This window comes from Centropristis striata, chromosome 7 (assembly GCF_030273125.1).
Source record: "Centropristis striata isolate RG_2023a ecotype Rhode Island chromosome 7, C.striata_1.0, whole genome shotgun sequence".
Taxonomy (NCBI): Eukaryota; Metazoa; Chordata; class Actinopteri; order Perciformes; family Serranidae; genus Centropristis; species Centropristis striata.
In genome coordinates this window covers 38,030,947-38,042,424 of record NC_081523.1, presented here as the reverse complement: position 1 = coordinate 38,042,424, position 11,478 = coordinate 38,030,947, and the positions used below count along the sequence as shown (strand labels likewise).

The following is an 11,478-nucleotide window of genomic DNA, read 5'->3' as shown; positions in this document are numbered from 1 at the left end:
GCAGCCTGGTTACTGATTGGATAGAAAGCTAAGCAGGATGTGACGTAGTACTCTACATGACAACAACACACGCCATTTGTAAAAGCCGGCAAAGCAGTGTTCCCTTAGCAACTTTGTTGCTAAATTTAGCGACTTTTCAGACCCCCTTAGAGACTATTTTTCATGAAAGCGACTGGAGACAAATCCAGCGACTCCTTCTTTCTCTTACACTCTTAAGGAGTGTAACTCGCTAACGAGCCGGAGGCCGGCTTGTTAGCTACAGTTAGCTCTGTAGCAGTACAGTGTGTATGTGCTGCTGCTGCAGGAGGTGTTCACTTAGCGTTCTCTGTTTGTTTACAACAAGCACCAGACACTCTGTGCACAGTTAGTGATGCCGCTTAATTCACAATCACTATGTTTATGATCAGTGGAGACTCTGTGCATAATTAGCCATGCTGCTTTCAGCTGCTGACGTTGTGTACAGTTAGTGACGGTGAAAACCAAACGTCACCTCCAGAGTCTCTAAATCCCTCTGGGGGCCCTTGAGAGGGTGTGGCCACTTACCCCCCCTGGTGGAAACACGGCTAATGACCAAATGCTAATTCATGGTCAAGTGTCTGGACACAACAAGCTTTTAATGTCCGCTTAGTGTAATTTCTAAGATCCAGCCTTCAGCTAAAACAGCTCCTCACCTGCCTTATTCTAGAAACTAGAAAATTGGTTTTCTCACTCAGAGTTATCGTTTGGGCGTAGGACGCACAGATGATCCACCAACACCACCAACAGCCCCATAGACCACCATGGTAAAAAAAAGGGAACATTTCTAGAAGAAAGCAGAGGTACCAGTTTCTAATGATAGCTCTAAAAAAAAAAATTCTTCATTTTTCTTCTCAAAAGACATATGTAGACGTTCGGGAAGAACTCAGGATGTTAAAAATGAAGTTGCTTCACTGATTGGAGCTACGGTTTGGACAAAAATGCTTTCTGTTCGAGGGGAACTTAAAGCTGTTTTTCGCTCTCTCTCTCAGACAGACACACACAAATTTCTTGAGAAATGTTCTAGTTGTTTGTATGTTCTGTTTGAACTGATCTAATTGTGTCTTTTTCTCTCCCAGAAAGTGTTGTTTGCACTGTGTGCTCTGAACGCTCTGACCACAGCTGTGTGTCTGATGGCTGCTGCACTGAGATACCTGCAGATCTTTACTGCCAGAACACCGTGCACGGTACGACCACAGCAGAGTTGCTGTTGCAGGCTGCTGTCTGGAAATATGCAAATGAGAAATAAGATATGATATGATGATGTTTTTATATCTTGTGTCACATACTGAAACAGAAACATGAAACTGTGGGCCTCTCTCCACTCCTGTTATAATTTCAGCACTTACATGGACAGACGTGGCTGTGATATTTATTTCAGCACTTCCAAGGCTTACTAATGAGCATTGTTTATTGTTGTGTATTGTTTATTCTGCCCTACAAAGTCTAACTGCAGTAACTACACAAAAGGTAAAACTAGTAAGTAAGTAAGTAAGTAAGTAAGTAAAATTTATTTATATAGCACCTTTCACAGACAGAAGTCACAAAGTGCTTCACATAGAAATCATACACATAACATAAAAATGTACATACAAGTTTTAAAAAACTGAGAAAAACTGCTTTAAAGTTTTTTAGCGTTTTTTTTAACTGGCCGGCTAAATGGGTTATAAGTTGATAAGTGTTATGACACTTATTTCTACATGTATTGATGATGTCATTTTTATGCTAAAAAATCATGATGATTTATTTGACCTTTGACCCCAAAAACGTAATTACTGCATTACTGTAAAAGGTTCTGATAGTAATGATAAGCAGAGTACAGCTACAGTGTTGTCGTCTTCTTTCAGTGTTTATATATTCAGTTTTCAGTGAATAAACATTTTCAAATTGATTTTTTATTTAAGTGTTTAACAACTCTTTTCAAATATTTGTGTATTATAGACTTAATATTATAAAAAAATGTTATATTTAAGTCTTAATATAATTTTATCTCACAATTTGTATCATTTTTATTTTTTAATTAGTATATTTATCCAAAGCAGACTGTGGTAAGTGCAATTACTGCTTGGTTTTGAGTTGGATTTTGTGGTTTTTATATCATTATTTCTTTGAAATAAAGCAATATTGAAATCTATTCATTTTTAATTATAACTCAATTTTGACCAAAAATGTAGTTACTGCAGTTAGGCTTTGTAGGGCAGTATTTAATAGCAGTAATTAATTAATTGCTGATGCAGTTGCTGTACACAAACTTTTTTATAAATATAAAAATTAATGAATGTTTGAACTGTAGTGCACATTACAGTGGTATTGATCTTCTCATCTTACTCTCCAATAGAAAGAAAATAAGCATATTTTCCAAAATGATGAACTATTTCTTTAACAGCCAATCATGCCCATGTATGTGTGTCTGATGTAACAGCCTTTAACATGGTGTGTGATGTCACATGTCCCTGCTCTGTGATAGGACGAGCACAGGGCCACAGTTGAAGACAGGGAGGATCCTGCTCAGGTTCTGGACCCAGATGAGTTTGTGGCCCCCGCCCCTCCCCCCTCCTACTTCTCCACTTTCTACTCCTACACACCTCGTCTGGCCCGCCGGTAACAGCCCACTAACGTTCCTCAAGTCTCTACTTTAGTCCTGTTTTTAGTGTTGACCAAGGTTATAATAGTTTTGGATTTTTCATTAGTTTTAGTTTTAATTTTGTTGTCAATTTTTGTTTTCAAATTCAATTCGTTTTAATTAGTTGGGACTTGAACGCGTTAATTAAGATGAATTAATTACACAAAAATTAACGTGTTAAAAAAAAATTGACGCATTTTAATCGCACTTATTTTTGCACCGCGGAACGTTTCTCACTGGATGAGTTTCAGGAGGACCGATTATACTGGAGCACCAACTAGCGTTGATGAGTTGAGACAACAACAAACCACAGTGAACATGAAGGAAGAAGCTGATGAGACCTTTGGTTGGCCCCGTGGATGATGGGACATTTAGTTACTAAAAACCAACGGATGGAAGCGTCCATAAGAGCATGGTTGTGTTGCTATGCAACAAGGAATTCACATATCACCGCAGCACATCCAGCCTCAAGTATCACCTCAATGCTAAGCATATAGCAGCTAGCGGCTAAATATGGTATTGCTACACTTGATGGCAAAAATTGCACTGGTCTGTTGGACTTGAACAAAAATAAACAATATTTTTGTTGCTTAAGCTTATGTATTCACTCATTATTCAATGGTATACTAAAAATCCATGTGAAAAAAATTACTTCTCACTGTTCTCGGGTCAAATATTTATATGCGATTAAAATGCGATTAATTTTGTTAACGAAAATGTTTTTTCAATTCTAGTTTTCCTCATTTCGTTAGTTTTCGTTAACGATAATAACCTTGGTGTTGGCGTGTTGTTGACCTCTGACCTGTGTGTTTCAGGATGCTGGGGGACAGTGTGATCCCTCTCCCTCATATCTACGGGGCTCGGATCAAAGGGGTGGAGGTCTTCTGTCCGTTAGACCCCCCGCCTCCGTATGAGGTCGTTGCTGGAGGCACCACCAGTGCAGTCACACAGGTAGCATCCTTTACACTGTCAGCTTATGGATACTGCATTTTGATGCAGATTTAGTACATTTTTAACAAAGACACAGCATTAAAACCAATCCTCATACGGGACCACCCTTGAGTAAGACATTTTACTGTTGAAAAATCAACTGGAAATTGGAGTCCCTGTTATTATGACCTCAAACATTAGTTTAGCATTTCTGTGCTGCAGTTTGTTGTGACTAATCAGCTGAGACATACTGGACCTCGATAACACCAACCACAACATGGCCATTGTATACACCTGCATACACCTGCACTAATTCTGCACTGCTGTTATACACTACTAAGTTTTTAGTCAAAAGTTTTAGAACACCACAATTTTTCAATTTTTTTATTGAAATTCAAGCAGTTCAAGTCCAATGAACAGCTAGGAAGGGTACAAAGGTAAGTGGTGAACTGCCAGAGGTAAATAAAAAAAGGTAAGCTTAACCAAAACTGAAAAAGAATGTACATTTCAGAATTATACAAAAAGGCCTTTTAAAGGGAACAAGAAATGGGTTAAAAACTTAAAGCAGTTCTGCAAAAATGGAGGTTGATCAAGCCTTGAAAGTTGCTAAGTTGCTACCAATTCCTACAGGTGTCCCAACTTTTCTTGATCACTTACAACCTACAAGTTGCTCCACATTTAAGGGAACTTCTGCAACAGAGTTGGGAAGAACTTTCTGAAGAATATTTGGTTTCCATTGAGTGAGTTCAGCTGTTCTATCTGTTAAGGTGCTACTTCAATGAGTCAAAAGTTTAGAATACATTTTCCTTTCTAAATTGATTCTACAATTTATTTTTTTAACTTCAATTGTTTATTTGTTATATGCATTAATTTCAGAGTACACTGAGACATTAAACTGCATCATTTTTTCAATAAAATTCTGGAAAAGTTGGAGTGTTCTAAAACTTTTGACCAGAAGTGTAGTTATAGTATATATTTCCTTGTATTTTATACTTTATATTGTATTTTTATTGTCTCTTGAGCTCTCTAATTTTGCACATTATGACTAGTTTTTAACTTTATTCTATTTTATTGTATTGGTATTGTGCTGCTGCTGGAATTGGAAATTTCCTGAGGGAACCTTCCTAAGGGATTAATAAAGTTCCTACCTACCCACCCACCTAGAAGCCATGCTTCTAATCTTTCTGAATCCATAGGGGTCAAGGGTCAACTTTTTGAATGTACTTACAGCAGCATCTAGCAGTCAATGCAAGAAATGATGTAGTTATCAGAGAAGCATTATCACCTTCCTAAAATAATGACCTATGTCACTTTTTGACCAAATTTTTTTCTCCCAAATCATCTTAAGATGCTGGCCACATCTGGTAAAATCGCCAGAAAAACCTGAAAAAATTACTTCGGTCATTATTTTAAGAGGGTGTCGATATGTGAGTGCATCAGCAGAGTGCTCACTATGGCATTATCACATGACACACACACACACACACACACACACACACACACACACACACACACACACACACAGGATGACTGATCACAGTGATAGATGATCTTCCTCAAGCCAAAGTTGGATTTTGTGTTTTTCCACTGTAGTTTTCTATGGTTATTTATTTTTATATATTATGTCCAAAGTTTATTTCCAGCTGGCCTTTGTCTAAGATATGAGTGGAAACTGGCAACTTATCATAATGACCTCTGGGTGTTAAGAAATATTTAAATTTGTCAATAAACTCTTAATACCAACTCAGCATTTTTTGTACTAGTTTAGCAACTCAAATGACGATACCACTGTGATGATGTCTGTTTCCAGGAGACACAGATCGCTCTGACAGAGTTGAACCAGACTACCTCTCCACCAGCAGCCTCAGGTCCAGGTAGGACACATTTCCACTCAGCAGACAGGGAAGGCCTGAATCTAAGGAGGAGCCCAATGACTTGTCTCAGTTTCAAAGCAAGAGAACAGGGAACAACTGGTGAAACTGTAGCCCATCTCAATGGATATTATCCTTTAAAATGTCATTTTTATTTCTGCAAGCATGATGTGTGACCAAATTAAAGAATACACTTTTCATTTTTATGTTAGCCATTCGTCAAAACCACTGATTTACTGAATCACTCCTTCAAGCGGCAGAGACTTTCCACCAAATGGAACTGTCAAATCATTTGCTATGAATGGCTATTTCCAGTCATTTTACTGGTTTTTGAAAAGGAAGGGTTGAGGTGTTGGAAGTCTTTGTGTCATGTTACTTCATTAAATCCAATCAAGTAGAGGTTTTACTTGCAAGAATACTCATTCACAGAAGAATTGGGCTGTTTGGTTGTGTGGAAGTTTGCTACCAGCCTGTATTTATTCATATGTAAGGAGTAATCTATTATGATGATGATTGTGGTTGATGTCTTGATGTGTTGATCTCTTTTGTCCTGTACTCATCATGTTAAGGATACTGATACCTCCAGCTGCTCATAGTGGTCCTGTGATCCCTGTCATAGAAGTCCATTATTGCCATACACTATAAATAGCGGTCTTATTTTTGTGTGTTTATCAGACACACGTCTTTTGTTCTAATAGCATGTGTGAATCTGTCTGCATCTGCTCTCAGACAGGAGTCCCCAAATGGTATCTGCATCAACAGGCATCCTTCCCCAAGCCAAGTCCCAGCTCCAGCCCCAGTCCCAGCTCCAGTCCCAGTCCCAGCTCCAGCCCCAGCTCCAGCCCCAGTCCCAGCTCCAGCTCCAGTCCCAGTCCCAGCCCCAGCTCCAGTCCCAGTCCCAGCTCCAGCCCCAGCTCCAGCCCCAGCTCCAGCCTCAGCTCCAGCCTCCCCCTTCCCCTCCTGCCCCTCCCCCATCCCCCTCTCCTCTTCATCCTCCTCCTCAGCAGCAGCAGTCCTCTCCAGCACTGACTCCCCGGAGGAAAGCAAGGATCCACCGTTCCAACAGCGACCCAGTGTTGATGGACATCGCTGCTAAAGGTTTGCTTTTTTTGCTCATGTGGAACTACGCAGTCTTTGAAACTTGGTACACGAGTGCACACACAAATTCAGGCAATTCCAGGCTACATACATAATCAGTCCCATTGGAGTTTGTACATTCCTCCATCAACACTCAACTTCAGGATAATTTATTTATTCATCATAAAAGCCATCCAACTACTTTTAATCCAGCAGTGTGAGTGTGTTCCTGTATTGTGTCTGTGCACAAATTAAAATGGACAGCATCTTTCTTATTCCTATTTTAAACAAGTATCAGTGCAATGTTGACTGCACTGTTCTGATACAGTTTCAGTCATGTACTGTAGCTCATGTTGTGAATGGGTTGATAAAGCAGCATTTCTCTAAATATAATGTGTGTTACCTCGCCCAGCACGGGTAAACCGGGTTCCCCTCCTGGAGCCAGACCCGGGAGGGGAGCATGCAGGCGAGTGCCCGAAAAAACCACATGGACCCAGCGACCTTTGGGCCCACCAGAGTAGGGCATAAGGGTCGGGTACGTTGTAAGCCGGGTGGCAGGCAAAGGCGATACCTGGGTGTGCGGGCCTTCTTCAGCGGCTGGCTCTGGGGATGTGGAACGTCACCTCGCTGGCGTGGAAGGAGCCCGAGCTTGTGCGGGAGGTGGATCGTTACCGGCTAGAAATAGTGGCTCACCTCCACGCATAGCGTGGGCGCCGGAACCAAACTTCTGGAGAGAGGCTGGACTCGCTCCTTTTCTGGAGTTGCCCAGGAGATAATCTCTGACTGCTGTTCGTGCTTATGCACCAAACAGCAGCTCGGAGTACCCGGCCTCTCTGGGTCGTGTCCTGGAAGGGGTTCCACCTGGGGACTATATTGTTCTTCTGGGAAACTTCAACGATCACGTGTGCAATGATGATGGTACCTGGAGGGGGTGATTGGGAGGAACGGCCTGCCCGATCTGAACCCAAGTGGTGTTTTGTTAATGAACTGGGATTGTTGCGTGGAGGTCTGGGACAGTGCCAGTGGAGTGGCAGACCGGTGTGGTGGTTCCCTTTTTTAAAAAGGGGGACCGGAGGGTGTGTTCCAATTACCATGGAATCACACTGCTTAGCCTCCACGGGAAAGTCTACTCCAGGGTACTGGAAAGGAGGCTCCGGCCGATTGTCGAACCCCAGATACAGGAGGAACAACTCGGCTTCCATCTTGGCTTTGGAACAACGGACCAGCTCTTTACCCTTGCACGACTTTTGGAGGGGTCATGGGAGTTTGCTCATCCAGTCTATATGTTTTTTGTGGACTTGGAGAAGGCTTCTTATTGTGGGGGGTACTGCAGGGATACGGGGTTCTATGCTCATTGCTACCAAAGCTATCCGGTCCCTATATAACCAAAGTGAGAGCTATGTCTGCATACTCGGCACATCGTCTAACACGTTCCCGGTGGGTGTTGGCCTCCGCCAGTGCTGTCCCTTGTCTCCGATTCTGTTTGTGGTATTCATGGACATGATCTCAAGCCACACCTGGGGGGAGGAAAGGATCCAGTTTGGCAAGCTTAGAATGGCATCTCTGCTTTTTGCAGATGATGTGGTTCTTTTAGCTTCATCAGACCCGGACCTCCAGCACTCGTTGGGGCAGTTTGCAGCCGAGTGCGAAGCGGTTGGGATGAGAGTCAGCACCTCCAAGTCTGAGGCCATGGTTCTCTGCCAGAGAACGGTGGACTGCCCCCTCTGGGTGGAGAGAGGTACTGCCTCAAGAGAAGGAGTTCAAGTATCTCGGGACAGATGGACAGGATAGTTTGGTGCAGCCTCTGCAGTGATGCGGGCGTACCAGACCGTTGTGGTGAAGCTCCTGATTTACCAGTCCATCTATGTTCCAACCCTCACTGGACGTTGTGGCTAGGGAGAGGGACGCCTGGAAAGCCCTGCTTAGCCTGCTGCCCCCGCGGATGAAAATGGATGGATGGATAATGTGTGTGTGGCACTGTGATCTGTCACAGCACTTCTCCAATCAGATGCTGCAGATCCATCAACATATTGAATTTGTCCTGCAGCCTTCAGGTGCTGCAGGGATTTAATGAAGTGAAGTAGAAGCTCTTCATAAAGTGTAAAACACACAGAAACACTGTTAAAATCACTTATGTTACTTAGATCAGTACAGAATGTTGACCACACGGTAAATCATATATTTTATCATGTTTGTTCATTCATCTTTGAGTAACTAACCAAATTTTTTCCACTAAAGTGTTGTTTCACTTCCATCTTATCATCTTCCTCTCTAGTGTCTGCTGCAGCTCTGAGCACCAGCGATGCTCCCCACGCTCCCTCTCCTCAGACCACAGATTCCTCCACCCAGACCTCCCAGCCCACGCTGGTTGCCTGCACCCAGGGCCAGGTCACACTGCGACGGAGCAACAACGACAGCAGGGCGCCCCGCCGGCCGCGGCCTTCCTCCATGGTGGACTACCAGAGCTACCGACACACACAGCAGCTAGTCAGGAAAATCCTGGAGCAGCCGGCCGCCCAGGGCCTGGCCCCTGAAGTCCAGGAGCTGGTGGACAGCATACGAAATGTCCTCCAGTCAGATCAGGAGCACATGGAGGAGGCTGTACGCTGCGCTAGTTACATAGAACAGGTAGGAGTTCACACAAAAACATTTATCATTCAACACTACAGATACAGTAATGATTGGTAAACAGATGATCATGAGAAAGTGGAAAGATGCAGAGGGCCCTGTATTTCAAGACTGGCTTACAGAGTTAGGCAAAGTAGCTGCTTTTGAAAGGATATCCTATAGTATAGCAAATGTTATTGATAAATATAATGAGAAATGGGGAATGTTTTTAAGACTATATTCTTTACAGGGTAGCTAAAATGTATCTGCATACACTGATCATTATGGGCTGTTCTTGGTGGACTGGCATGGAAATGAAGGTGGAGGCAGACTGGGTTCATTACAGGGAAATGTTTACTGGAAGACTATTTGTAGACAGTGAATTAACATATTGAGCATGGATTAATTGTACCTGTCTTGGACTTCTTATGTACTTATTTTTATTTTATTAGTTTTATTTATTTATTTTTATTTATGTTTTATTATCATAAGATCGTGTATCTTAATCTTGCCCCTTTTTTCCTTTTTTTCCTTTTCTTAATTGGTTGTTAGTGTGGTCTTGTAAAAAATTGTAAAAACTCAATAAAAGTTGAATCATAAAAAAACACTACAGATACAGTGATCTGATAGAAACATCAGGTTTCAGATTTGATAATGCCCGAAGTGCAAAAAAATATGCTTGGTAACAGTTAGTTAAAAGGATAAGGATGGCATTGTTTTATTTTCATATTTCTTATAGCCAACAAAGACCAAAACCTTGATGTGTTTCCTTTGGTTTCTATTGAAGACATAAATATTTAAAAACATCTCATAATATATAATGTAATTTACAGCGGTTAGATGTAATTAAGGACATTTACTCAAGTACTGTACTTAAGTACAATTTTGAGGTACTTTTACTTTACTTGAGTATTTCCACATTTGTAATTTTATACTTCTACTTCAATACATTTAAGGGGCAGATATTGTACTTTTTATTCGACTACATTTAGCTGACAGCTTAAGTTACTTTTCAGGTGGAGATTATGAAAAATATGATAATTAAATGTGATTACACAAGTTAATAAATTGAGCCACATTAAGTAGTTAAAATGAGCCCTATCTGGACAACAGTAAAATGCTGCTTACATAAATGCATTAAAAAAATACAATAATTTTATTGTATCCAGATTGTATTCCAAATATATATTTATCTATATAATCTGAGTGGGTCCATTCTGCATAGTGAATACTTTTACTTTTGATACTTTAAGTACATTTGGATGCTGATACTTTTGTACTTTTGCTTCAATACGTTTTAAGTGCAGGACTTTTACTGTAGTGAAGTCATTTCACTGTGTGGTATTAGTATGTTTCCTTAAGTAAGGTTCTTCCTCCACTGGTCATTTGAAAATAAGTCCCCAGTAATTTACTACTGGAGGCGATTTAATGAAAACGTTCTTTGCCAAAAAAGACACTCTGTGACAAACCTACAGGGAGGGCTTTTCACAAAAACACTTCACTGTTAAGATAGTCACAATCATTGTTTTATCATAGAGATACCTAACCAGCTATAAAATATATGAAATACTCATTAAATTGTTTTCTAGTAAGCCTTATTACAATTTACCATTCAACATCACAGCGCCTCATTTAGTTGATGGATGATTCCCTTATAGCTGTTTTCAGAGCTGGGCTGCTTTTCACGTCACCATTTCCATAAACAGACAAACTAGGGCTGTTTCCACTACCTACCAATACCCGGAATGAGGCGGGTCTCACTCGCTAAAACGCCCCTAATTTGAATACGAGCAGTCCGGAGCTTTTGTCGGAACTTTTTCCGTCCCTGTAGAAGAGCAGGGTCTTTTTTCTCCCCTGAAAACAGCCTGGTTACTGATTGGATAGATCGCTAAGCAGGATGTGACGTAGTACTCTAGACGACAACAACACACGCCATTTGTAAAAGCCGGCAAAGCAGTGTTCCCAACTTAGCGACTTTGTTGTTAAATTTAGCGACTTTTCAGACCCCCTTAGAGACTATTTTTCAAGAAAGCGACTGGAGACAAATCCAGCGACTCCTTCTTACTCTTCTTAACGAGCCGCTAATGAGCCGGAGGTCAGCTTGTTAAGAAGAGCCGCCGTTAGCGACAGTTAGCTACAGTTAGCTACAGTTAGCTCTGTAGCAGTACAGTGTTTATGTGCTGCTGCTGCAGGAGGTGTTTACTTAGCGATCTCTGTTTGTTTACAACAAGCACCAGACACTCTGTGTACAGTTAGTGATTGTGAATTAACGGCATCACTAACTGTGCGTTAGTGATGCCGTTAATTCACAATCACTATGTTTATGATCAGCGGAGAATCTGTGCATAATTAGCC

The 11,478-nt window shown here is 41.4% G+C and overlaps 1 protein-coding gene across 1 annotated transcript in view; it reads left to right on the top strand.

Annotated features, from left to right (window-relative positions):
- fam189a2 (family with sequence similarity 189 member A2) overlaps positions 1-11,478 on the top strand; it is a 33,500-nt gene that overhangs the window by 20,899 nt on the left and 1,123 nt on the right. The window contains exons 5-10 of the mRNA XM_059338025.1: positions 1,095-1,202; positions 2,483-2,616; positions 3,454-3,589; positions 5,379-5,442; positions 6,169-6,537; positions 8,792-9,144. Of these exons, the coding sequence (XP_059194008.1) occupies positions 1,095-1,202; positions 2,483-2,616; positions 3,454-3,589; positions 5,379-5,442; positions 6,169-6,537; positions 8,792-9,144 (1,164 nt within the window). The remainder of the gene's footprint in view (positions 1-1,094; positions 1,203-2,482; positions 2,617-3,453; positions 3,590-5,378; positions 5,443-6,168; positions 6,538-8,791; positions 9,145-11,478) is intronic.